The sequence below is a fragment of the Sphaerodactylus townsendi genome, linkage group LG12 (genome assembly GCF_021028975.2).
Source record: "Sphaerodactylus townsendi isolate TG3544 linkage group LG12, MPM_Stown_v2.3, whole genome shotgun sequence".
In the NCBI taxonomy this organism is placed as follows: domain Eukaryota; kingdom Metazoa; phylum Chordata; class Lepidosauria; order Squamata; family Sphaerodactylidae; genus Sphaerodactylus; species Sphaerodactylus townsendi.
In genome coordinates, this window is record NC_059436.1 from 25,881,429 (window position 1) to 25,909,178 (window position 27,750).

Genomic DNA, 27,750 nt, shown 5'->3' on the forward strand with positions numbered 1-27,750 from the left:
AGCGAACCCCGGGGCATGGGCAGAGCGCCGCGCGAGCCACAGTCGGTCGGGCAGCTCCCCGCTGGAAATGGCGGTCGGAGGCCGGTGGCGGGGCTGCCTGTGACGGCAGCCAGGCGAGACCCCTCCCCCGCGCCGACGCGCAGCTGCCAGCAGGCCCCCCGCCCGCCCAGCGCAACTGGCGCGCGCAAAGCCCAGCCCAGTCCTCCATGCCCGAGCCCGTGGCACGCCCAGCCCCAGCCCCAGCCAGCCAGCCAGGCGCGGGAAGGCAGCAGGCAGCCAGCCACGCAGCCCGGCCCGGCCCCCACCCGCCGCCGCCGCCGCCGCCGCCGCTTTTGTCCCTCCATCGACGCCGGACGGCGCGGCCCGACAGACGCCCGCCCAGCACTGCTCTCGCCTGCGCCGCCCGCCCGCCTGCCGGTAAGCCAGCGGCGCCCCACCGTCGACGGCAGCGCGCCTCGCCCGTGGGAGACCGACCCCCGACGGACGGGTCCCCCCCTGCCTGACGGTGGTGCCGGGGGTGATGCTGACGGTGGCAGGCAGGCGGCGCGGGATCCGGCGGGCGGGCGCCCATGGGCAGTGCCTAACGCGGGGGTGTCCGGGCGCGTGCAGAGTGCGGGGCGCGGCGTCGTGGTGAGGCGTCGGGAGCTCGCAAGCCCAGCCGGGCCTCTGGGCGCGCACGTGCCTGCCGGCCTCTCTGGCTCCCGGAGCCGTCCCGGGCGAGCTCGTGATTGGTTCCGCCGTCGCCGGGGCGACTCCCGACTGGCGGGGCTCCCTGGCGACCGGCCGTCGAAGGCGGCTCCGCCCCGAGCAGTCGCCCCGCCCCTCCGGTCGTTGTCCGCGAGCAGTGGTCCCCCCTGCCCGCCTCTGTCAGGCGGTGGCCCCGTCGGCGGCGGGCATGTGCCTGCGCCCGCCAGGGGCTGTTTTCCTTCGCCGCGGGCGGGGTTGTTTGTCCTGGACGGGGAGGAGGAGGAAGAGGAGGCGGGCGGGCCGCGCTAGGAGCCGCTGGTGCCGCTCCCGACCTGTGGGGCAGGAGGGGGGAATCCCCTGGCCTGCACTGTGGTGCTGCGTTTGGTGGGGAGACTGGGGGTCAGGGGATTGCCGCCGCCCACCCCACGCGGCGCACAGATTTCTGGAAGGTCTCCTGCGGGGGAGGGCTTTCTCCCTCTCAGCCGCTGACGACCCTCTCCCCCCCCCCCCCCCCCCCCAAGCCAGGCAGAGGCTATGGCGAATGCGAGCTGCTGGGCTGATCCCCCCCTCGATTATCTCCCTCGGAGCGACAGGGGCCTTTGGGGGTCCTGAGAAGGCCAGTGCCTCATCTCCCCCCCCCCCCCCCGTCCCAGATGGCAACCTGTTTTCACTCCTCCCGGGCTTCTGGATGGCAAAAGGGCAGATGTTCTTCCTGTGCTTTCCATTTGCAAAGTACCAACATGGGGTTGTTTACCGGAGGTTTTTAGGGGCTTCCCAGAGCTGCAATCGAAACAAATCCCCCTCCTCGCTTTGGACGGGCCCACACAAGCAGGGTGGGGGTGGGGGGGATGAGGAGCAGGATCCTCCCACTGATGCCACCCTCGGGCAGAGAAGCAGCCCAGCCCAGGTGGCAGGCAGGTGGTCCTCTCTCCCCCCCCCCAACTTGTCAGGAGGGGTTTCCATCATCCTTGCCCAATGCCCAGACCCCTAGAAGGCTTCTGGGAGCCCCTTCTCTGGTGCTGGGGGGGGGGGGCAGAGGAGCAGGACCACTACGATGCGTTCTCACCCCTTGCGTGGGGGCTCTCCTGGTCCGTGTTCCCAGAGGAGGATTATTTGGACTGGCCCCCCCCTCTGCTCGGGGGTGGGGGATGAGGAGGGTCCTTGCAAGAGCAGTGACTGTCCGTGCTCGGGGGGGCGGGGGGGGGTTTGCTGTTTTACCCAACGGCGCGGCGCGGCACTAGAGCAGAGGGAGGGGGGGTCCCCTCGTGCCGCCGCGCTGTGGCCGTGCTGCGTGTGGGCGCGCAACGTGCTGCTGGGCCGAGGGAGGAGCCCAGGCGGGCGGGGGTGCGGAGGAGCCGTTCTGGAAATAGCTGCTGGAAGACGAGGCTTAAGCTGGTTGCCATCTTGGGATGCTGCTGGGCGAAGAGTTGCGCGCACTCACGCGCTCGCCCGTCCGCCCCCGAGTCACCAGCCTGTGGGGGTGGGGGGGGGAAGGGGTGACTCCCTGCCAGGCCCCAGGGAGAAGAACCCCCCGAGGCTTTGGGGACTCGCGCTGCTCGTGGCGTGGCCAGGGCGTGGGGCGCGTCTTCCCGACCGATTGGGAGAGGGAGGGGGGCATCTCATCCTTTTTCCTTGGGCCATTGTCTCACCCAGAATCCTCACCCACAAAGTTGCTTTGACTCACAGGGGGAAAATTGACCAGAACTCTTTAGGGACCAGCCGTTTGGCGGGAGGGAGGAGGGAGGGAGGGGAGGGGCTGTCCCTTCCCCAGCTCTGGCCTGTGATCTGTAAGCAGAGCCCCAGCCCCCTAGAGAGGATGCGGCTTGCTTGGATGCGGCTTAGGCGAAGCCTGAAAAGGGGGTGGAGTGGGGAGGGGAGGGGGTGAACGAGCAGGAAGGGGGTAAGAAGAGACTTCATTCTTCCGTGCCTCTTCCGAATTAGACCTTCCAACATCTTTGCATTTGTAATTATACAAGGGGGGGGGGATCCCCCTTGGGGGCAGTTGGGATAAATAAATAAATAAATAAAATCTGGAAAGAGCAAAGGGGGGCAGGGAGAGGGCTAACCTTTGACTGCCCTTCCTGCCATGCTGACTGCTCTTGGGGGGGGGGGCAACCAAGGGGGCCTCAGGGTGCTTGTAGCGCCCCTTCCCAGAAGGCCTCATTGGGCCCTCGCTTGGCTAGTGCTCTGCTCCTGACGTGTTGTGCTGCTGCTGCTGCTGCTGGAATACACGGAGCGTAGAATGGGGGTCTCTGCTCTTGTTTGTTCTGAGGCAGCAGCCACGAAAAATATGACAGGCTATGGTTTGTTCTCTTCTGGAGTTGACGATGGGGTTTTTGTTTTAGGGGGGGGGGTGCCTCCTGGTAACCTCTGTTGGGGACAGGTGGGCTGGGCCAGAACCCAGGAGTCTCCCACCACTCCTGCCTGAAAAATTGTGGACTAGCCTGGGAGGCTCTGGAGGGCTCTGGAGATCCAAGTCACTGAGGCTGAGGCAACAGGGAATCTGCCTTCACATCCGTCCTCTCCTTGAGGTGCATGAGGGGCACTGGAAGACTCTGAGAGTCCCTGAGAGGAGGAGGAGGAGGAGGAGGAGGCGGCTCTGCTGGTGGCAGTGGGAGCTGGGCAGGCAGGGTGAATTGCAGCTGTGGCAGAGTGGCCCTGGCGACCTACAAGCCCAACTCTATCTGGTCCTGCGAGGAGACTCCGCACCCGGGACCAGCCTGGCCTGGGGAGGGGTTTCTTTGCCTGGCTCTTCCTTTGGGACATGGTTGCCAACTGGTCATTCTTGGGATGACCTGCCAAAAGAGCCAGTATTTGCAGCTCCTCGATAGCGTTGCTGTTCTGAGGCTGCCCCTATTGCCCGCCGCTCCTACTTCCCAGTGACCAGTTTCCGTGCTTGCACCCTCCCAGGGCATCGACCAACTAACCGTCAACTGCCCCCCTTTCACTAGTGCCCATTTTGAATAGTTGTTTGAATGGTGGAGGCCTGCGTGGTCCAGAGAGCAGCTACCAGAATGTGAAATTGTAACAGAATTTATGAAAAGTTAAAAAGCCACACCCAGCAGATTGACCCAGGAGCACAAAAGACGGGTGCAAACATTCCGGCCCCCTCAGCCCTAGACATGCCCTGACTTATTCTTATTTTATAAAGAACTGGCAGGTTGCTAAACGTTCCCCATTACCCAGAAGTCTGTGCATTACAGTAGTCCAGGCTCGAGATAACCATCACATGGATCCAGAGTGATGTGCAGGGGCACCTTCTGGGCTAAGCGAGCTGGAAGAAGGCCACAATTTGCGGCTCCACTGGCATTCTTCTCTAGCCACAGAATTAGCTCCAGAATAATCCGTCTCGACCCCATCAACAGTGGGAAGCCCTGTGTCCTGCACGGCCTTGGCCTTCCTAAACAACATTACTTCCGCTTTCTCAGAATTCACTTTCAGGATCTTAAGTACAAAGGGGGGCTTTCACAGATCCTGGGATCCTACCAGCATACAGCACAGTGAGTGACAAGATCAAAGTGATCTATAATGGACCAGATGAGGTGCTAGGCGGGGTTCCTCATGTCTCAGCTGTATTACAGCCAGCATCCAAATCAGACCATATTTGATTTTCATAACAAAATATTTGCAAAAGTACCTCATGGGAGTTTAAAGGCTCAGATAGGAGTCCCTAAGTGCTGAAATACAGGCAGGCTATCATGGGTCTTGGAACACTTTTGCAATGTACACCATTTCATGCCATATCCAGAGGGGGCCTGCATGAAGTCCTGGGATTTTTAGCTGGTTTCCAATTAGAAATTGGAGCCTCTTTTTTGAATGTCCACCACTTGTCCACTTTGCTGATCTCTCAACCCGTTTGCTTTGCTGCACTTTTCCCAAACTTGATTTGGGGCAAAGAATAGAGTCAGGGGCCCTTTGCACGTTGTGTGACCAGTTCTGTTGGTCCTCCTGCCCCCCCCCCCCCCCCCCCCGGCCTGCTGCTTCTCACTCACCTCCACTAGAGGGCATCTTCAGGCTTCCTTCAAAACATCCCCAACGACATGAAAGTATAGCAATGTCAATTACCAATCTTATAGTAGAGTAAATGTAATTGATCTATTACTATACTTTTAAATTGGCATATCTAGCAGTGATTGTCTTAACTTCTCTACAGGATGGAATACCCGATCAGTGTTCGTCTGAGGAGTGAAACTTTCCTAAGAACATGTGCAGAGGCTGCTGGACCAGAGCAGGCAGGGCCCATCTGGGCCAGCATTCTCTTCCACAAAGCAGCCAACCAGTTGCCCTGGGGGGCCACCCCGGCACAGAGACAGGGCTTTCACCTGATGCTCCTTCTCAGAGCGAGGATTCAGAGGATTAGGGTGTTGTGTGGTTTCTGGGTTTCCACAATCCAGCTCAGAGGATTGTGTGTCTTGCATGGCTGGGGGTTGGACTTGATGGCCCTTTTGGTCTCTTCCAACTTTATGGTTCTAGGACTGCAAGTTTCTTTTACTCACCATGAGTGAGTGGCCAGGGATGCGCCTGTCTTCCAGGCCGAGCTCTCTCTCTCTCTCTCTCTCTCTCTCTCTCTCTCTCTCTCGTATGCCGGACCATCTGGTTTACAGACCGTCTCACCTTTTAGGATTTTACTCTCTTGTTGTTTAGAGGATTTCTTTGCCAGTGTGCAAGGGGACACTTTTACAGGTTGCTGGCTTGTTTATTTGCTTTTATTTGGTTTTTTTTTAAATATCTATTTGTCACCCCCCCTTCCACTTGCAGACTCAAGACAGCTTCAAACATGTAAGAAATGCAACAAAATTATGCACAGCCTGCATCCGCCCAGTCTCTGTGTGAAATATATAGCCAGATGGCAGTAAAATCTCACAAGCTGAAGTGTAATACATTTCTAACAACCTAAACAGAGCATGTGGTGGGGGGGGGGGGGCGGAGAGAAGGAGGAGGACACTGAATAGTAACCGGGTTGCTGCCTCCGGCACTGGCCTCATGGGACGGCTCCCCGTCTCACAGGCCCTGCAGGATTGCATTAAGATCCCCAGGAAATGCCCTGGCCCTGATTTTGCTTTCCAGCTCTGTTTGGATATCTTTGCATTAGTATATTTGCTAATTTCTTGCTTAATAAAAGGACTTAAGTATTTTTAAATACCATTGATTAACGTGAAACATTTCTTTGTGTGGTTTGCTGCCAGTTATGGCTGCATTAATTTTCTTATTTAAAACATTCATTTGCCACTTTCTCCCTTGTGGAACTCAAGGCAGCTGAACAGCATAAACAAAGCAATGATGAAAAATGCAATAAAAACAACATGAATCTTTCACCCATCTGAGGAGGTTGGGAAGCTGCCAGATCGGAATTTTTCAGGAGGCCATTTTTGCAAAGGAGCAGGGTTGTTTTAATGCCCATGAAATGAGTGTAGGGAATTTCCTGGAACTGTTTATTATACTGTTGCAGTCTTTTTTTTTTCAAAGGGCACAATCCAATTATCAATGTAACGATCAACCTTAAAATGTCATATGATGACATCTGGGTAATTTTATACTTTCCAGTTAAGGACAGGATCGAAAGAGCTCCATGCAAGCAGAAACTTGTGCCCCTGTGCTATATCAGTGCTAATCTGTGCTTCCCGCTGCAGTCCAATATGCTGTACAGACTGCCACTCAGTTTTCAGGAATGACTATTTAGGATGCTTGAGGGCTATTGGTAGGAAGAGAAGGTCTGAAAGACTAACAGACGAACAGACTCACAGAGCACAAAACACACACACACACACACACACACTGGCAGAGCCACCTGTTTCAGATGGTGTTTCCGCATGGAAACGGCATCCCAGGTCAACTCCCTCCCACTTTTTTTATCCAAGAGTTTGCCAAGAGGCCTGACCTGATCGATCACAAAGCGGAACCTGAAGGCCCCCCCGTTTCACTGTTTACTTTCTGACTTTTATTTATATTACATCTTTCTGAAGGTGGATTGTGCCTCCCAGCTTGCATGAAAAGGTCCTTTGCCCAGAGTAGGGAGACCCTTGCTGGTCTCTTGGATGGTGCACGGCCTGCTTGGCGTGAGCTCTGTGTTTGTGGGCTGGTGGCCCTCTTGTGAAGTTGTGGTTTGAGCGTTCCTTTCTTCCCCTCCTGTTTGCTTGTTCCTGCTTCTCAGCAGGGACCAGAAGGCTGGGTGGAGTGTGGCTGTGAGAGGAGAGGTTTGGGTGGGGTCTTCCAGACTGCTTGTTGGCCGTAGGTGGGGGAGCAGCCTTCTGTGTGGCCGGGCAGAGCTGCTGCTGTCCATGGTCTCATGGTGGAGGGGTGGCCATGCCAGCCGTGGCGCCTGGGGCCCTGTGTGCGTTGGCGAGGATCCTGCAAACCCTGTGCCGCAGAGGGGCTTTCTCAGGTGTTCAGTGCGTGCGGGGGTGGGGCAGGGCTCCTCCAGTGTCAGCTGACACTTAGAGATGTCCAGTGATTCCTTGGTCCGCTGAAGTTTTGCGATGGAGGAATCACTCCAGTGCCCGCGGTGGGACCTTGCTGGGTGCCTTTTGCTGGCCTCTGCTTGCTTGCCAGCCCCTTCCCTGCTTTTCAGTCTGGCTGCTGTCCTGGACTCCTTCAGTGTGGTTTCTATGCCTGCCCTGGCCAGCATCGCTTCTCATGTCTGCACCTCCATCCTTGCAGCTGAACAGAGGGCCTGTCTCCCCAGCCTGTGAGTTCGTCTCTCTGCTGGCCCTCCTGCTCTGTTGCTGCTAGACCAGCTCTCCATGGCATGCCTGAGAAAGGGGTTGTGTCCTTTGAGCAAGGGCACTTAATAAGTAACAGGTCTGATGAATGGTTCACAACCTTTGGAATGGAACACCCCTCCCCCATGGTCTGATTGGGACTTCTGCGTCTTTCGAGGAGCACCTGAGAGACCTCGCAAACAAGGCGGGAGGCGGCCCCTGCAAGGCCCGCTGGCTCTCTCCCGGCCACGAATGTGGGGCAAAGCTCCCCTGGCTCTGGAGAAGGCGGCAGGTTGCGCAGAGTTTGTGCGGGGGGGGGGGGGTTGAGGAAGAAGTCTCCTTTGTCAGCATGTCAGTACAGTGCAGCCCCATCGCAGGCCTGTCAGGAGAGCGGGCCATCCACAAAACGGACGTAGGGAGCAGAAGTCTGCACGGTGGGCCTGGAGGTCACAGATACTCAGGTGGTTCCTCTGAAGGAGACCATGGTTTTAGAGTGGCCATGCTCCACCTTGCTGAGACGAAGGCCTCTGAGCATCTTCTGCTCCAATGAGTGGAGAGAAACCCGGGCCAGATCTTTGCTTTGGGGGAGCAGCAGGAAATGCTCTGGCGGCCACTGGAGATTCTGGCATTCCAGAAAGACTGGGGTGATTTGCTAGGCAGAGCTGAAGCAGCCAGCCCCTAGTGGCTCCCCGCCCCCTGCAGTTGCCTGTTTAGGAATTATTTCCCAAGGGCTTGTAAAAGGCAGGAGATTAGTGGCCATCTGGGACCCTCTAAGCCTAGAGATCACAGTGCAGAGGCCATGAAGGATCCCGCTGCCCTTCTCCCTGCCTCGCTGCCCAAGGGGGACTCTGCAGCGATTCCTCCAGCAGCTCTGTGGGACGGGCTTGGGGCGGGGAAGGTCCTACTCCCTGGGGTTTGGAAAAGAGGCTGTTGTGCCAAGCAGAGACATTTCCCCTGCAGCAGAGAGCGTTCCTGTCTTGCCAGGGTGTGTGTGTGTGTGTGTGTGTGTGTGTGTGCGCGTGCGCACGCACACACACATGTTTGTAAAGATAGATTGAAAGCAGGGCTGTGATCTAAAGCTTGGCTCGCTTGTTGGAGCCGCTGGGACCATAAATCCCATGGGCTTCTTGTTTGTGTTGTTCTTTGCAGTGGGGGTGGATCACATGGGATGAGAGAGGACTTTTCCAGAATTCGGGTTCTTTGTGCTTTGAGAAGAGCTCAGCGGGTGCTGCACGGCTTCCTCCTTCCTGACCCGTGGGCCTGGGCTTGGGGTTCAGTTGTCTAGGGAGGGCCATGTTCCTTCCCTCTGTCTGCAACATGAGGCTTGACATTGTGTGGGTGAACTCAGAAGGCAAGCAGAGGTGGGAGGAGAATGTTGATTTCTTTCTGCCTCTCCCGGATGCTTGAATGGGGATTAGATTGTGTGCAGTAATCAAGGAGTGGATGTGCAGAATTTGAGTGGCCTTCCCAGTTGCTTGGTTGCTTTCAGAGTCCACTGAGAGGCATGGGAAATGCTTGCTTTCTGTCCCATAACCAGAGTCCCAAACCTCTGTGCTGAAACTCGAAGAAATGTAAATTAACAAAAGTTGCTGCAAATATATACCCTTTTCAACATCAGGAGATGTGTGAGTCCATTTGCCACATCTTCCCGGACCTTCTTTATGTTGGTCTGCTCCACCAGGTCCTAGTGCCAACCTCCTCCTTTATAATTTTCTGGCAACATTTTAAAGTCTTATTTAAGCGCCACTTCTGTTGAAACTATCATGATCTGCAGTGGGAAACATAGCACCTTGATAGAATAGCATTTATATTGCTCCGGAAGCCTATTAGTCAGACTTGTCTTTTTGTAGAGTTGTGCCTGCCATTATCTTTCCCCCTGCAGGGACGGCCGGGCCTTTGTGTGGTGTGAAATCTCTCAATGAGTCACATTCCAGTGCTTCAGAAATGGTTCTCTTGGAGAACCGCCCAGAGCCCTCCGGGGACGGGGCGGTATATAAGCCTAAAGTATAAATAAATAGATAGATAGATAGATAGATAGATAGATAGATAGATAGATAGATAGATAGATAGATAGATAGATAGATAGATAGATAGATAGATAGATAGATAGATAGATAGATAGATAGATAGATAGATAGATAGATAGATAGATAGATAGATAGATAGATAGATAGATAGATAGATAGGGCTTCCAGGTCAGAAACAGAATGGCAGGGAGACTGAAGGAGGTCTCCTGTTGTCCCCTGAATGTTGCCGTTCTGAATCTCCAACTTGGGGCCGTTTCTTCTTTTGCTGGCCTCGATTCCAATGGCAGGAGGGGCATGGGGGTGAGCCTGGCCTGGCCCAGCGGAGAAGGTTCTCGAGTCATGTAGTAGTATTGCCTGAGTGAGTATGAGCAAGAAGGTGTGTCGCTGGGTCTGGCCGTGACTCCTTCATTCATTCTTTTGGGTGAGCGGCTGTTCCCAGTGAGGGGCCTGGCGGTGAGCTAGCCTTTCCTGGTGGCCGCGAGGAGAGCTTTAGGCTTCAAGATGGGAAGCAGAAATGCAGCCAGGGGGCATTGGGCTTAGCTGGGCATTGAGCCAGTGTTCCTGAGAGGCCACGGGTGAATAAAACATGGGTGTCTTCCAGGTACCATTTTGAAGTTATTGAGTCTCAGAGCTCCCGCAGGTGGTACTTTCTGTTGCGCTCCACAATTCAGCCCGGCAAAAGAGCTGGGTGTCCTGCCCTAGGTCACTGAGACGCCACGGGCAGGGGAGGGGGACGGAGTGAATGGGGCCCCTAGTGGGAGCCATGGACCAGCTCCTTCCTGTTTGTGGCCGGGGAGGGGGGATGCGTGCCTCCAGTGATCTTATTTCATTAGATTTCTATACCGCTCCTCCCCTCTCGGACTCGGGACGGTTTCCAGCATACCATATATAAAAACACAACAACTCTAAATATCAATTGTGTAGTAACATTCCATAAAAAACTATACAAATGTACACTAAAACAAGATGACCAAGTTTCTACTATATTGATCCCCCCTAGAACTCACAGAAGGGGCAGAAAACCCTCTTATCGTACAGTTGGGAGGGGGAGGTGAACGGAGGAGGCCGGAGATGGTAGCCGCTGCTGCCTCCACAGTGTGCCTGGTGGGACAGCTCTGTCTTGCAGGCCCTGTTGGAACCGCATTAGACCTCTCAGGGCTCACTAGGCAGAGCCTTCCGCCAGAGCAGGGCAGGGCTGAGATGGTCCTGCAGGTCTGGGTAACAGTGATCACTTCAGCAGGGCTCAGCAGGATCAACTGCGGTCTCTTTCCTGAGAGGCCAGCTGGGCTGGGGACATTGGAATGGTTCATCTCTTACCTGGCTGATACCAGAAAGGGTGGGTGGGGGGAGGCTGCAGGGGTCTGTCTTGTCCCGCAAGCTGTTTAGCATCGACATGTGACTGCAGGGAGAGATTGTCCGGGGATCTAGTGTGAGAGGCCACTCAGCTCTTTTTCTCTTTCACAGCTGAGTCGGGAGAGCCCATGGAAGACCTAAACAGGTGTGTAGAGAAGGAGGCTAAGAGGATGGATGAGAGTCAGTAAACAGATGGTTGATCCAGAGAAAACTCAGGTGCCCAATGCCAATTGCAGAGGGAGGGGCCGTGGCAAAGTGATGAGCCAGCATGGGGGGGGGGGGGGGTTAAGAGTTGTGGACTCTAATCTGGAGAACCGGGTTGGATTCCCTGCTCCTTTCCATGAGCCTTCTGGGTGGCTTTGGGCCAGTCATGGTTCTCTCAGAACTCTCTCAGCCCCACCTACTTGATAAGCTCTGTCTCCCGGCAGACCGAGACAGTGTTATTAGTCCTCACCGCAGCCCACTATGGCCTCTTGACCCAGAGCCTTGCTGATGCTGATGGCCTTGAAATGGTTGACCTTGTTTCTCCAGGACTGGGGACAGCAGGTGACACCTGGGCAGGGGGGACATCCCAGCTACATTCACTTGTTTGTGGAGTTCTTCAGGGGGCTATCCTTCCCCCAGTGTTGTTTAATATCTACACGCAACCTCTGGCACAGCAGATTCAGAGCTTTGGGCTGGGTTGTCATCAGTATGCAGATGACACTCAGCATTTTTTGTTGGTGGAGGGTCAGCAGGCCGCCTCCCTGGGTGCTCTAGCACAGTGTCTGGAGGCTGTGGCTGGATGGTTGAGAAACAGCAGGCTGAGGTTGAATCCATCCCAGATGGAGGTCCTGCAACTGGGTCGGGGGGTGCTGATGGAGGGTTTTCGACTGCCACAACTAGAAGTGCTAATTTTACAACTTGCCTTATCTGTCAAGAGCTTGGGCGTGACCTTGGAGTCTTCCTTGTCTAAGGAGGCCCAGTTTGCACTCACGGCCAAGGTGGCCTTTTGCTATCTTCGACAGGCCAGGCAGTTGACCCCGTACTTACCCTGTTCAGACCTGGCTGAAGTGATCCATGCAAAGATCACCTCCAGGTTGGATTACTGTAACTCGCTCTACATGGGTCTGCCCTTGAGACTGGTCCAGAAGTTGAAACTGGTCCAGAATGCGATGGAGAGACTGCTCACCAGAAAAATGGTGAGAGAGCATATAACACCTGTTCCACGCTGGGTGCGCTGGTTGCCAGGTGAATTCCGGATCATGTTCCAGGTTGTGGTTTTGACCTTTAATGCCTTGAGTGGTCTGGGGCCCTCCTATCTTCAGAACCTCATCTCCCCACACTTCGGTTTTCCAGTCATAGTCACCTGGTGGTCTCTGGCCACAAGGACATTAGGCTGGCCTTGGTCCTGGCACCAGCCTGATAGAACTCTCAGTCGGCTGACACCAGGGCCCCGTGAGACCTTCGTCAGCTCCGTGGGGCCTGCCAGACAGAGACGTTTCTCCGGGCTTTTGATTGAGGCCGCCCACATGTCCAACTTATTCCACCTTGCCAACCTTCCAATTACCAACATGCACATTTAACTGTGCTCCCTCCCACCGCTTTTGTTGCTTTTTTCCTTTTCTTCCCCCATTCTCTGACAATGCTGTGGTAAGAGATGGGGGAAGATATATATTGTAGGCTTGGGGGGCTGTTGTTGATTCTTTGCCATCTGTGGATTTAAGTTTAGGTTTTAGTATTAGCTTTTATTGTAAAGTTTTATTGTATTATTTAATGTTTTAATCTGTATATAAGCCACCCTGAGCCCAACTTTGGTTGGTAAGGGTGGGAGATAGATAGATAGATAGATAGATAGATAGATAGATAGATAGATAGATAGATAGATAGATAGATAGATAGATAGATAGATAGATAGATAGATAGATAGATAGATAGATAGATAGATAGATAGATAGATAGATAGATAGATAGATAGATAGATAGATAGATAGGTGGATGGATGCATGGATGGATGGATGGATGGATGGATGGATGGATGGATGGATGGATGGATGTGCTGGGGGGGCAAGAAAGGAAGGTGATTGTAAGCCATGTTGAGCCTCCTTCAAAGGTAGAGAGAAAGCGTGGTATCAAACCCTCCTCTTCTTTCTCTTCCAGTGAGCATCTGGTTTGCATGCTGGAGGTCTGGGGTTCACTCCCAGGTTTTCCAGCTCACCATGCCAGGCCAAGGCAGCACAGAAAAGGGGCCCGTGAGCCATCCTATGGAGAGGAGACTGACTTGCTTCCTCCTGGCTGGGGCTCACGGGCTCTCCTGCTTTTTCCCTTCCCAGGCAGTCATGGAAGCCGTGTTGATCTTCCTCTGTTCTCTGCTGCTCCCGGTGACCTTTGCAGATGGTGAGTGCTGGGGGAACTCTCCTTGGGATGGGTGTGGGGGAAAAACAAACTGTCTCTAGCCCTCCCTTGAGGGACGGGGATGTGGCCAGATTGCTAGTTACCCCCTGATTAAAAGTAAAGCTTATTTTTTTAGAGAACTTCATTTCAGATAGGAAAGGTGAAAGACAAGGATAGCCTTCAACTGCCTTGCTAGCTAGGGAAGGAGGAAAAGGAGACTTCCAAGGAGAAGGAATAAATTAGACCGGAGATTGTCAGTCTAAGGACAAGAAGTGACACAAGAGAAATAAGAGGTCTCTGGCCTGACAGCCCTGTCTAGCTTTTATTAAAAATATTGTGTTATTTTTCCATATATATAAAAAGAAATAATAGAGAACAGAAAAAAGGAAGGGAGATACAATAAGAACACAGAAGAAAACAGAAGTTGGAAGCTTAAAATAAAAAAGGGGGTGGGGTGAAGAGGCGGTCTCTTCTACTGAAACGGCACACTTGCAGTCACTGATCCTGGATTTTGTCAGAGCTAGTGGGTCCATATAATCCCACAGTTGAATTAAAGATCCTCAAAAAGAATTGAGGAGGCCAGAGTTAGAAGCAGTCTACTCTTTAGCCAGCTATCTGCCCCTTTCAGTGAATGCAGCCAGGAGCTAATGAAAGCTCAGACAGAACGCGAGACGTCATGTCTTCTGCAAATCCTCAGCCCTCTCCAGCCGATCATTTACCCGCCCCTTCTTCTCGGTTCCTTTGCAAGCTACACATGGTCACTTCCAACACTCCTTCTCAAGGTCTAGTATGCAAAGTCCATAAGATTAATCTTCTTACATAGACTTCAAACTTGTCTTCAGGTAAGGGCTTAGTGAATGCTTCTGCAATCGTTTCTTCTGTATGACAGTGCTGCAAATCAACAAACCTGTCTTCACACATGTTTCTCACGAGATGATGCTTTACATTGCTTTGTTCTGGAGTTTCTCTTCTTCATCTGTGCTTGGTTATATTCAAGAAGTCGTATGGGTTTGGGTTCATTTACCCCAATGTCCTGCATCTGTTGCAGTATTCATTTAAGTTGTTTGCATGCCTCAGCTGCAGACACATATCTGGCTTCAGTCAATGATACAATAATGCTTCCTTGCTTTTTGCTGCTCCATCTCCATAAAAGAACAGGTGTCCACTGGTTGACTTTCTGTCTTTTGTATCTCCTGTGTAGTCTTTGTCCATGCATCCCATCAGCCTGCAATTGGTGCTTTTTGGCAACTTCAGTTTCATAAATAATGCCATGTAGATATCTGTCAAGTGTCTTGACTGCATTCCAGTCTCTTGTGTTTAGTGAGTTGGTCTTCCTGCATAATATCCCCACAGCAGCTGCTGTGTCAGGGTATGTCCGTGTGCTCATGTGTAGCCGTTCTCCTGTTGCTTCTTTGTAGTGCTTGCTGTCAGGTAGAAGACCAGGCTTCCTTCCTGATTCAAGTAATTTGCTACCATAAAAATTCTGTTTTGTTTAGCATCTTTCATGTTCATAAAGTCCAAACATTCCAAGATTTTCTGTTTTTAGTTAAGAAAGCTCCCACCTACTTCCCTTTCTAATCCAAAATAATAGTGGATATTTCCAAGTTGTTTCACTGCCATGTCTTGATTCAAATCCTGAACTATTTCATCACAGCCCTCTTTTCTATAGCATAGGATCAGACCATCCACATATGTCAAAATGTAAATCAATTGGTTGTCTCAGTATCTTGAGTGCAGAAAAGATTCTTCTTGGCCTTGTTCAAATCCCTCTTGTTATGTATTTGATGAAGTTTCTCATTCCAGCATCTAGCAGCTTGTTTTACTCCATAGATGCTCTTTTTCAGTTTGTACACAAGCTGCTTGCCTTTATATTGTTCAAATCCTGGCAGTTGTTCCGTGCAGATTTGTTCCTTTATTTCTCCATATAGTTATATCAAGATGCTCCACTTGCATCTTTCTTGCCGCTGTAATTCGTGAAAGTAGTCTCACTGAATCGTAGTGCTCTCTAAATTTTTGAGAGTAGCTTTTAGCAACCGGTCTGGCTTTGTATTTTTGTATTTCTCCTTCTACACCATGCTTGGTTTTAAAGATCCTTTTGCATCCTGCTGCCTTCTTTCCAGTTAGTAGTTGTGTAAGTGTCCGTGTTTTGTTTTGAATTAGTGCGCAAGTTTCTTCTTCTGCAGCTTTCTTCCACTTTTCTGCTTCTTTGGCCGGCATCCTTGCAATGTCTTCCCAAGCAGAGAGCTCTGAAACAACGGCTGCCTCTGCAAGATAAGAACATCTCAAATGTGGTACTCCTTTGTTTGATCTAGTTGAGCATCTGAGACACCACCCGACGCCTCCTTCTGGCTCCACAGGCCCTGTAGACTCCTCGTGTGCACTGTCCATGATGCTCTGATCTGAAGGTGCTTCAAGCACACAGTCTGTGGTACTCAGATACACTGCACCCGGGTGCTGCACTTGGCTTGGCTTTGTTGGAGCAGATTCACTGGAATTTACTGTCTTCTTTTAATCAGTGTAGATTATGTTGCAGGTTTTTTATTACATCTGTTTCTGGGTTGAGGATTCTGTATCCCAGGACACAGCCTGCAAAAATCCCTTTGGCTCTAAGATTAACCTCGGAGTGCTTTTCCTTTGGGATGCCAGCCTGTGCTTTGGACCCAAACACTCTCAAATGATTCACACGGGGTTTATGCCTAAAACACTGTACTTATCGTGTGTATTCCTGCATGGCAGGGGGTGGGATTTGCTGGCCCTCTCCCTGTCTCCGTCTGCCTCTATCACTGCCTGCCACGGCCCTCGCCTGTCCTGTGCCCACCAGTGCTGGTGCAGCCACTTGTGGGGCAGCTCTGTGCTGTGGCTTGGTGCTCCCGTGCCCTGGCTCCTGCCCGACTGCTGCTATTGGAGCCAGCTGGAGGGGGAGTGGTGTGCCCCAACCCCATGGTGGCTGGGAACAGGGGAGGTTGCTGGGGTGCGCGGTGGCTGTCCCCTCGTGCAGGAAGTGGTGGTGAGGATTGGAGTTTGCGTCCCTCCAGGGGCTCAGGCTTGCTGCAGGAGGAGGGGCTAGAGCTGAGCCACAGGCCTGGCCTCTGAACTGGGCAGGGATGCTTTCTCCCACTGGGAAGTGAAACCAGTAACAGCAACGTCATGTCCTCATCAACTACCTGCTTTCCTCCTGCTTTAAGTCAGTCAACCAGGCTAAGCATTCGGTTTAAATGTTCCTTTAGATCTCCTCCTTCAGACATGCACATAGCAAATAACTCCTGCTGTTATTGATGACTCCTTTCCTAGCACCTTCTGCAATTTCACCCCATCTTCCTTAGCTGTTTTGCACCTGCTTTTTCATAAGCAAATCCTTGGAGACAGCTGCGATTATAATCCCGCTGCTTGCCTGTTCATTCCTCTTGTCCCCTGGTGCTTGGGGGTCTTCTTGTGCAGAACTGTCTCATGAAATCGCACTCCGTGGCTTCTCTTGTTACAAAAGCACTTTCATTCTGACACACAGAGTGCCATCATTCAAATATGTCACAATCTCAATTTTAATTTATTTTTTAGATTTAATAGGCCACCCCTCCCCTTTCAGACTTACAGTCATACTGATCCACAGGAGGTGACCATCTTAGACCAGCAGTGGCATAGTGGTTAAGAGCAGGTGTACTCTAATCTGAAGGAACCGGGTTGGATTCCCTGCTCTGCCGCTTGAGCTGTGGAGGCTTATCTGGGTAATTCACATTAGCCTGTGCACTCCCACACACGCCAGCTGGGTGACCTTGGGCTAGTCACAGCTTCTGGGAGCTCTCTCAGCCCCACCACCTCACAGGGTGTTTGTTGTGAGGAGGGAAGGGCAAGGAGATTGTCAGCCCCTTTGAGTCTCCTACAGGAGAGAAAGGGGGGATATCAATCCAACTCTCTTCTTCTTCTTTCCTTTGTCTTTGTCCACGAAGCCTGAGCATTGGGGCAAACTTTGCTTTAATTGGTATACCTGAGTCTTGGCCAACTACCGAATGTTGGCAGATTGCTAGTTACACAGAGGAGCAGCAGACTCACCGATTAAAGGTAAAGTTACGTGTTTATTAGGGAACTAGACTTCAGATAGGAAAGCTGAGAGACAGACAGGGAGAGCCTTTAGCTACCTCACTAGGGAAGAAGGGAGAGGAGACTTCTGAGGAGGAGGAGGAGGGAATTAGACCTGAGATGATCAGTCTTAAGAACAGACAAGAGGTGTCACAAAAGGATAGAGAGGTCTCTACCCTTCTCACCTTCTCTACCTGACCATTTGCCTGCCCCCTGCTGGATTTTCTTCTCAGTTTCTGTGCACGGTAGACATGGTTACTTCCAGCAGGGTAAATGCAGAGAGGTCTGGCTGGGGGGGCTGCTTTGTGGGTTGGTCCCCCCCTCGTGCTCTTTTCTCTCAGGTGGAAGAGCTTGCCCCTGCAGGGTTTCTGCTGCGGAGGGTGCTTTTTTCAGCTTGGGCAGCCCAGACGCTCAGGGCTCAAAAGCTTGCAGCTGACTGCCTGCCCTCGCCACTGCTCCGGAGCCAATCTGGAGGCCTGGCCAGTGACCCCAGCAGCCCTCTCTGCAGCCTCCTGGCCTCTGCAGCCAAAGCGCCCCATGGATGCTGTGCAGCTCAGACAGGTCGCTTTGCATGCCGTGTCCACAGGGGTGGACGTATCGGTGCTCTGACTGTGTGTGTTCGTGAGTCTTTCTCTCTCTTTTCTAGTGACTGATCAAAAGGAAGACAAGGACCCTTTCAACTATGGTGAGTATTGGCCTCTGCAGCATCTATTTCTGCTCTGGCTGCGGCTGCCTCACTGTGGGAACCAAAAGCTCTACCTTTGCTCTCCCCACAGACTACCAGACCCTACGGATTGGCGGCCTGGTGTTTGCTGTGGTCTTCTTCACCGTTGGAATCCTCCTCATACTGAGTAAGTGAACTAGTCTAGCCAAGGTCTGGCCTTGCAAAGTAAACAGAAGCTGGGCCCAAAGTGTGCGTGCGTGCGTGCGTGCGTGGGCTGTCATGGGGAGCTGCCCAGTGCTTGGCCACCCACTGGCCAGGACTTCCCAGACACACACGAGTTTGGGTGAGGGGGGTGTAGAGTGGCAGTGTTGCCTGTCCCACAATAGACACTTAGCTGGCCAAGTTGCTCCAGGGGGCCCTTGGTAGGCATCGGTGGCCTGCTGGGCAAACTTGACCCCCCCACCCCCACCCTTGGGAATTCATGGCCTGTTCTTCTTTCCCAGGCAGACGATGCCGGTGCAGCTTCAGCCAAAAGCCACGGTACGTATGTGACAGGGCACAGGGAGGGGTGGAGAAGGCTCTCTGTCTCTCTGCTTCACCCATAAATCTTGCACAGCAAGTATCTGGTACTGAAGCTAGATTTAAGTAAAAAAGAAATCAGGAAATGTGATCTAGTCACTATCATCATGAGCAAGCTTGTGTGCGTGGCTCTTTAAAAGTGAAAAATCTCCTTGGGGGTTAGAATTTAACTGGGAGCTGTGAATGGGGGGGGGGGGGCTCGACTGCAGAGCCCTTCTTTTCCTGTTCAAAAGTCACAGCTGCCTCCCCCCCCCAGCCCAGGCATGCGCCTCTTCCCAGGCAAACCTCTGAGGCCCCCACCCTCTCTGTGGCCAGACTACCCCTGGGATGCAGGGCAGGCCTGGGAGAGCATGAACGGCCTCCCCGGCCCAGAGTCTGTGCAGTGGTATCAAAAGCGGAATAGAGCTGCCAGTCCCTCAGGCCACTGTGGAAGCTTGGTTTCGCCAGCCCTTCTCTTGCTGCCTGGCCTACCTCAGAGGGCTGTTGTGAGAATAAAATGGATGAGAGAGAGAGTCAAAAAAATCAAGAGAGTCAAAACTGTCCAGGATGCTTGGAGGTTATTTAAAAACACAGTAATAAAAGCTCAGCTGGAATGTGTTCCACAGGTTAGAAAAGGCAGCACCCAGTCCAAAAGAAAGCCACCATGGTTAACAAGAGAGGTTGAGGAAATTATCAGAAAAAAGAAAATGTCTTTTAGAAAATGGAAGTCCAGTTTGACTGATGAAGAATACGAGAGGGAACACAAATGGTGGCAAAAGAGAAGCAAGTTAGCTGTAAGGGGAGGCAAAAAAAGGATTATGAGGAACGCATGGCTGCTGTAACATCAAGACCAGCGAACAAACAAGTTCTTCAAGTACATCAAAAGCAGGAAGCCAGCAAGGGAAGCGGTAGGCCCGTTAGATGACAAAGGACAAAGGGTGTGCTAAAAGATGGCAGGGAGATTGGCAGAGAAGCTGAATGAATTCCTTTTGCATCTGTCTTCACTCCAAGAGGAGGTGAGGAACATTCCTGCACCTGAACCAAGCTTCTTAGGGAGGCGAATCCGAGGAACTAGGCAAAGATAGTGGTAGACAAGGAAGAAGTTCTGGCAGCCATTGATAAACCGCTAAATGTTACCAAATCCCCCCTGGCCCAGATTGCATTCAACCCAAGAGTTCTTAAAGAGCTCAAGCATGAAATTGCTTGATCTTCTCACTTTAATATGCAACTTATCCCCTGAAATCAGGCTCCATCCCTGAAGACTGGAAGATGGGCCAATTGTCACACCAATCTTTAAGAAAGGATCTTAGGGGACCCTGGAAATTACAGGCCAGTCAGTTTGACATCTGTTCCTGGTAAATTAGTAGAATCTATCATTAAAAGATAAAAATTATAAAAACATGTAGAAAAGCAAGACCTGCTGAGAAAGAGAGTCAGCATGGCTTTTTGGCAGAGGCAAATCCTGTCTTTACAAACTTGTACTAGAGTTCTTTTGAGGGTGTGTAAACAGGCATGTGGACAGGGGTGAACCGGGTGGACATTGGTCTACTTGATTTCCAAAAGTTGCTTTTGACAAAGTTCCTCACCACAGAGACTGTTGAGAAAACTCAGCAATGAAGCGAATAAGGAAGGGGAAGTCCTCCTATGGATTAAAAAAACTGGTTGAGAAACAGGAAACAAAGAGTGGGTGTAAATGGGAAGTTCTCACAATGGAGAGATAGTCGGAGTGGTGTCCCCTGCTAAGGATCCGCTTTTGGGACCAGTGCTCTTTAACCTATTCATAATGGACCTGGAAGTAGGGGGGGGTAGCGTGGTGGCCAAGCTTTGCAGATGATACCCAAATTATGTAGGATGGTGAGAACCGCAAAGCGATTGGCGAGGGAGCTCCAAGCTGACCTTGATAAATTCAGGTGAGCGGGCTTAAAAATGGCAAATGCAGTTCAATGTAGCAAAATGTAAAGTGATGCACATAGGGGCAAAAAAAAATCCAAACTTCACATACACGCTACAGGGGTCAGTGCTATCAGTCACAGACCAGGAAAGGGATTTGTAGGCTGCCTTAGTTGATAGTTCCATGGGAATGTCCAACCTCAATGCACATGGCAGCTGTAAAAAAGGAACTGGAAACTTCTATGCTGAGGGATAAATTAGGAAAGGAATTAGAGAATAAAAGCTGCAAAGAGATTGTCATGCCCTTATATAAAGCAGTGGTGCTGACCGCAGACTTGGAGTACTGTGTCCAGTTCTCTACAGTGGCCGCGATCATCAAAAAAGGATATTGAGGAGATAGAAAAAAGTGCAGAGAAGGGCAACAAGGGATGATTGAGGGACTGGAGCACCTTCCCTATGAGGAGAGGCTGCATGCGTTTGGGACTCTTTTCTTTTAGTTTTGGAGAGGAGGCGGCTGAGGGGGGATAAGTGATTGAAGTCTATAAAATTATGCATGGGGTAGAAAATGTTGACAGAGAGACATTTTTCTCTACTCTCACAATACTAGAACCAGGGGCATTCATTAGAAAAATGCTGGGGGAAGAATTGGGACTAATAAAAGGGGAAAACACTTCTTCACTAACGATGAGTTGGTGTTTGGAATATGCTGCCACAGGAGGTGGTGATGGCCACTAACCTGGATAGCTTTAAAAGGGGCTTGGACAGATTTATGGAGGAGAAGTCGATTTATGGCTACCAATCTTGATCCTCCTTGATCTGAGATTGCAAATGCCTTAACAGACCAGGTGATCGGGAGCTACAGCCGCAGAAGGCCATTGCGTTCACATCCTACATGTGAGCTCCCAAAGGCACCTGGTGGGCCACTGCGAGTAGCAGAGAGCTGGACTAGATGGACTTTGGTCTGATCCAGCTGGCTTGTTCTTATGTTCTTATGTTCTTATGATGAGGGGAGCATCCCTACTGGGGTCCCCATTGGGGAGAAAATTGAGCGCAAATGCTCAAATAAAAGAAAATTAGAATAACCTTAGTAAATCTATTCGAGAATAAAAAGTATGAAATAAAAGAAAATTAGAAAAGGGCACCCTTTCTCCAGTGTGGAAAGCAGGTGGTCCTCCCCCCTTGGCTTTAGGTGAGAGGGGAGGGGCACAGCCCCCCCTCCCCACCAGCAGCTCAACCACTCCATGATGTTCTATTTGCAGGGCTCCAGGAGACGAGGAAGCACAAGCGGAGAATTTGATTGCTTCAAATGGTGAGCACCTTTTCTTGAGGGCCTTTTCCTGGGAAAACTGTTTGAAATCTAGCAATGGGCCTCCTGTCACTCCTGTCACTGCTACGGTAACTGTCAGTTCAGCACACTGGCAACCTGGGTGGGGGGTGGGGGGTGTTCTACATGGCAGGGAACCTTGTCTTCCCTTGCCCCAACCCCCTGCAGTGACCGTGCCTTCCTGCTGTGGGGATGGGCAGGTTTCAAATCAGTAACTGGCAAATTGGCAGAGTGCTATAAAGCCCTTGGTCAGTGATTCTTTAAAAATCCAGGAAGCTCTCAAGTGAGGTCTGCCAGTGTCCCATTTTGGGAAGGCACTCCTCCACCACCGGGCCAGCGGGAGAAGAGCAGGGGTGGGGGTGGGGGTGGGTGGTGCTTATTATTGTGTGGACCACCCTGAGCACGGCTGTGGCTTGGAAAGGGTTAGGGTTAGGGTTAGGGTTAGGGTTAGGGTTAGACTCCTGTGCATCAGCCTCTGTTCTAGGAATGCTGCCGTCCATTCCTTGCCTCAGGTGGCATCTGGGTGTCCCTGCTCCTTGTGGGGCTCAGGCCTCCTCCCCGCCCCCCCACTTTCACAGGGTGCTGAAGTAGAGAAAATGGCAGTGATTTGGTTGGGCCAGGAGAAAGACAGTGTTTCCCCTTCACATGGCATCATGGTGGTGTTTCCCAAAACATCTTGGCCAGGTAGGGTCTCTAGATGGACTGCACAGCAATAGCAAGTTGCATGGGAGCTCCCCCCCCCCGGTGCTCTGTGCACGCAGGGGGGGCAGGGGGGAGGAGCCACTTCCCAGGGACATCAGAGTACACAGCTGGTGCGGGAGCGACCTGAGGGGGTGTCAGATTGACTGGACGGCATTCTGCCCAGTGTTCAGCCGGTCACCTGTACAGATTCCGCCCCCCTGCTGGGGTCAGAGATGCAGCGCCCTCAGAAGCCCCCTAAGCTGCCTGGTGTGTTATTCCCTACCCCTCAGTGAAGAGGCTGTTTTGAGGTGCCCAAACTCTGTGGCCGCAAAGCCCTTTCAGGAGCATTTCAGCACATAGTGTGGCTCAGATGTTTCCTTTCTTCTCTTGCAGCAACAGGAGCCCCCAAGGCAGAGAACTGAACTCAGACTGCGAGGTGAGACTTCAGCGAGGGGTGGGGAGGAGAAGTGTCAAAAGCAGGCCAGTGCTCCTCCCTTGCCCCCCGCCCCCGAGTTCCTTGTAGTCGGCCAGGCTGCAATGATGAGAAGGTCTCCTGGGATTGGGGAGTTCTGCACCTATGCGGAATTTGGCTTCCATGGCCTGGAGTCTTGGGGGGCTGTTTTGGTGAGAGAGTGCCCCCACCTTCTGGGCAGCCTGTGTCTGAACATTCAGGGGGCTCCTGACCTGCTCTGCCCTCTCCTCCTTCATGATAGTTCATTCTTCCAAAATGACATTTTGGTCAGAACTGCAGGCCGCAATCTGGTCCCTGGTTGAGAGAGAGAGGGGGTGTGTGTGTCTTCCCCCGGTGTCTGTTGGCCCAGGGGTCAGTGCCAAGTGTGAGCCAGGAGCCCCCCTGTGGGCAGCCCTTTCTGTCTGGGGGTGCCCTTCTAGCCAGCAACCAGGCTACTCTGGCCTGGCTGCTCTTGTCCACCGGGGGAGCGCTGCCTTCGCCCAGGAGGTGGATGCCCAGGTGGGGGTGGGGCTGGCCTGGAGCCCTTTTCTCCTCCGTCCAGCGTCTGGCTGAGTGACTTTGAGCTGTGCTGCTGCCGCCGCCTTCCCAGCAGGCCGTCAGGGAGCAGCGTTCAGCCTGGTGAGGCTGTGCGTCCGAGCAAGGCCCAGAGCGCCCCTTTTTGCACCAACGTTGCCCCAGGAGAAGAGAGAGGAGAGTGGGTACTGCTGGCTTCTCGAGTGAGGGTGATGTTTGGTGATATCGCTTCCCAATGACTCTCTAGGAATTTCCCTTAACCTTCGTGGCAAAGCCATGAGAACATGGTGGACTTCCCAGAGTGTCACTGCGGAAGCCATTTTCTGGTCTTTTTCCCTCCCGCTTCTCGATTTCTTGAGGGTGGGGGCTAAGAGACGGGGGCGGGGGTTTGTCATGTGGGCAGGCAGGCAGACCAGGGGCCATGCCAGCCAAATGCACCGCCCTCCCGTCAGCTCCTCCCTCATTTCCCTGCAGACCAAGATACCTGATGATGGACAAGTGGACCCCCCAGTGTGAACGGCGTGCCAAAGCGCAGAGGCGAGGGCCACGGGGCATTGCAGGGGACTGCAGAGAGCTCTGTGTCGTGAACATCGGTTCTGTATTTAACTCCCCACTGGACTCCCGCTCCCACCGATGCTCCCTCACCGAACCATGTCCATCTGTGGTGACTGTTGACTCCACTGTGACGTCGTGTTTGTCTGTTTCCCATCCCTGTCCTTGTTCTGTTTCAATGTGGTGCCCCATCCTGTGACGGCGGACGAACGAAGGAGAGGGCTCGGCTTGAGCAACTGCCCTGGGGCAGGGAGGGGCGGGGTGGGGCAGTTGAAAAACACCTTTCCATGGCATGAAATGCTGGTCCACACGTGATGTGTCCCTGGGAGGAGCAGCGGGCCTGGCGGGAGGGGAGGGTGGGGCGGGGTGGGAGAAGCCGGGCAGTACAGAACCTCCCCCTGGGCACCTTTCCCTCGGGGCCATTTCCTAGCCTGGCTGTGTCTTCTGGGAACGGGAGAGGAGGAGGAGGAGGAGGAGGAGGAGGCGGCTTTGTGCAGGAGGAGGCAGCTGTCTGCCTAGCCTTTGGCAGGCTGGGAAGGGGGCAGCCCACCCTGTGGCTCTTTCAGCCTCTAACTCTCAGGCCCTTGTGAGGGTCGGGCCCTCCTGAGACAACAGAGGGCTTCCAAACAGCGCAGTCCCGGGGGTGACTTTCCGAAGGCTCCCTTGTGCAAGTGCTGCAAGACAGGAGCATTTATTTTTGTGAAGCAACCCCCCCCCCGCCCCCCCCAACACACACTGCTTGCAAGATTCTGGCTTTATATTGCCTTCCCAGAGTGCTTTGCACAACCAGCGCAAGACTTATCCATGAGCAAGTCCAGAGCAGAGCGTGTGTTCTGTCCAGATGGATTGGAGCCAGTGAGACACACCAAGGACAGTCGGAAGCTGGAGTCCTCCTTGTGCCTCTTCCCCACCCCTTTGTCTCAGCCCTGCTCTTGATCACGCATCCCTGGTTGAGTGAAGTGAACACACAGCAGGCCCGGCCCTGCTCTCCCCCCACCCCCCACTGTTTGCTGGATATAGATCACATGTCCTTTGCCCCCACGTACCTCTTCGTCAAGTCTGTAAGGTGCACTTGGTAATGATCATTGAAACCCCCAGGTAGAAAACCTCCAAGCCGTATAAGTGTTGTAAATTTGAAAAGCCCAACACATTGTCGTGTTTTCATCTGAAATAGGCAACCTGTGTGTACAGCTGTGATCAACGACTGCTGCATTTTGTGTTGTGTCCCAAAACCCAAGAGAGAGAGAGAGAAATAAACGATCCTTTGTATTTCACTGGTTCTGCTGCTTCTCTGCAATGCCTGACTGGATCTAGACCATCACCCTGTTTTTCTTGGAGTTCAGAGTGGTGCCGCAGAGTTCGGTTCTGGCTCCTGGGCTCGTGTGCAAGTGAACTGTGGGATTGCTGGGCCAAGGCTCGCCTCAATTGGCCCTTCCAGGCAAGTCCCAAGAGTCCTCTCTCTGGCCGTGCTACATGCATCAGCTCCCCAGCCTGGCCCCCACCTGCGCACAGCCTCAGAAGTCCTGAGAGAAGCACACGTTTCCTCCTCCCCCCTGAAATGGCAGCTGTAGAAGGATCAAGACATGAGGACGTGCTTTTAGCCTACCAGACCCCAATGTGATCCTTAAGCCCAGGTATGTAGGCAGTCCCAACCAAAGAAGACCCTGAAGCAGAGGTTGGCCCTTTGAGATGACAGTCCCTTGATGGCATTTGGCTAGCCTGGTAAAAACTGAGCTGGGATAGGCCATGGAGGAGGAAAGCCAGCTATAAAGTGAAATGAGAACCAAACAAACACACCCTAAACTGCTCCAGGCAGAGAAGAACAGTGAGAAAGTCTTGCCCCCCCGCCCCCATGTGCTGGAAGAGTCAGTGCAGGGCGGGGGGAACTTAGCTGCAGCTGGCTCAGGCAGACCAAGACGGGTGGGCAGTGGCATACCTGGGCAAACTGGAGTCCTGGGCAAAACCTGAGTTTGATGCCCCTCCCCATGGGCGGCCACCTTCCCCCACCACAACCAAACAATGATTTTTTCCCACCAGATCATGTCAAAGTCACCATCACATTATAGAACATGCCCCAACTCACAAATCTGAACACAGGGGTGGTTCATGCCACACAGTGGAACATACATTACATAATTGTCAGTGATGCAGTGTCAACAGTGTGTCTGTTGTGGGGAGAGGAAGGGACATGATCTTCTAAGTCACCTTGAGTGTCCTTACAGGAGAGAAAGGTGGGATATAAACCCCAAATCATCATCTTCCTCGCAGGGGGCTTGCTCTCCGCCCCCTCCTCAGAATCAGGCAGCAGAAAGGGGAAAGTGGGAGCCGGCTGTGCAGGACTTGCACTGGGCTGGGCACCACTATTTTGCCCGCGAGCACAACATCGTCCCACCAGTGGGAGGAAAAGGGTTGCCACGGCAAAATGGGCTTCGGACTACAGGCAGAGGAGCCCGGTTTTGAATATTGCTTTGCTGTTGACAAAACAAAAACACACTCTGCAAGCAGAAAGCTAGAACGCCAGGGGAGAAAGAAGGCGGCACACAGTTTTACGAAAGGAATCCCCTCCCTTTCAGACTGCAGGCTCGCTTCCGGTTGCCCACCTTCCCCATCATGATGCTGGGTTTAATGTGTGTGCCATAGATACAGATGCCATGACAACTATGACACCATTTCCCTGGCCAGGACTGAGAAACAAAACATGCACAGAGGTTGCACCCTGGGTGACGGTTCCAACCTCAGCTCCGTCAGTCCCCCACCCCCCCACTGGCCAGGCTCCCTATGTGTGAACTGGGCCATAATGGAGGGAGGAGATTGGAAAATGTCACTTTCAAAGTTCATCATGATGCCTTTCATCCCCCCCCCTCTCAATTACAGGTGAGTCAATGTCCCTCTGTGTCTCTTTCTGACTTGCAGCGCAAAAGACGGGATGGAGAGTTTAATTTAATTCATTTATATACCACTTTTCTCCACAATGGAGTCTCAAAACAGTATTTATCATTCTCCTGTCCTGTTTTGCCTTCACGACAATGTGACTGTCATTGGCCTCCGTCATGGGTCCTGTCATTGGCTTCAAACGCCCTCCCCCTGGCCTGGCTCCCCGGGACCCCCGTCCCTCCCCTGCACCAAGCCACCCTGACCGCCGCCTTCGCACGAGACCACACGTGGATGTTCTGGGGTGATTCTGATATCTTCCCGAGCCTCTTTAAGCTGGCAGCCGGTTTGGACAATGGAGCTGAGAGCCCCCAAGGCTGCATTTCTCAGGCGCCGCCTTCACACGAGGCCGCACGTCGAGGTTGTGACGTGTCGGAGTCTCTTTGGGCAGGGGAGCCGCTGGGCACGCTGATGCCCTCCGGTGGCCAAAGGCGTGAACTACAAGCGCCGACCCCCTCCCCACCACCTCGCGGCATTTCTCAGGTTACAGACTATAGTTATAATTCTCATCGTTATAACCAGAGAGCTTTCTCAAAGGGCCGTCCTGGGCTCTCGGCTCCATATTCCAACCGGGCTGCCAGGTGTAGTCAAAAGCGGCTCGGGAAGTCAGCGGGAATCCCAATAACATCCACCTGCGGTCTCGTCATTCACTATGGGTTATAAGGTCATTCACATCTCCCCTCTGCAAACACGGAGATAAGCACATTCACCTTTGGAGGGCGGGTTGTGAGTGGGGGAGAATTGGACGGTCGAGTCCTGAGCGGAAGAAGCCCAGAAAAGCCACAAACGGGAGTCATTCGCGTCTCCCCTCTGCAAACACGGGGATAAGCTGCCACCAGAGTACACATTATAACAATAGCAATGGCCGGTATAACGATCGTTATAACGGCTAGCCTTATAACGATCGTTATAACGATCACTCTAGCGTTGGCCGGTATAACGATCGTTATAAT

At 52.8% G+C, this 27,750-nt stretch overlaps 1 protein-coding gene across 1 annotated transcript; it reads left to right on the top strand.

Moving 5' to 3' along the window:
- On the top strand, nucleotides 1-25,140 carry FXYD6 (FXYD domain containing ion transport regulator 6). Its single transcript, XM_048512703.1, has 8 exons — nucleotides 1-417; nucleotides 13,078-13,141; nucleotides 17,859-17,897; nucleotides 17,989-18,063; nucleotides 18,380-18,416; nucleotides 21,584-21,633; nucleotides 22,723-22,765; nucleotides 23,789-25,140. Exons 1-7 carry the CDS (start codon nucleotides 16-18, stop codon nucleotides 22,749-22,751), a joined length of 696 nt encoding a protein of 231 aa, XP_048368660.1. The 5' UTR covers nucleotides 1-15; the 3' UTR covers nucleotides 22,752-22,765; nucleotides 23,789-25,140.
- Nucleotides 25,141-27,750: the final 2,610 nt, after the last annotated feature.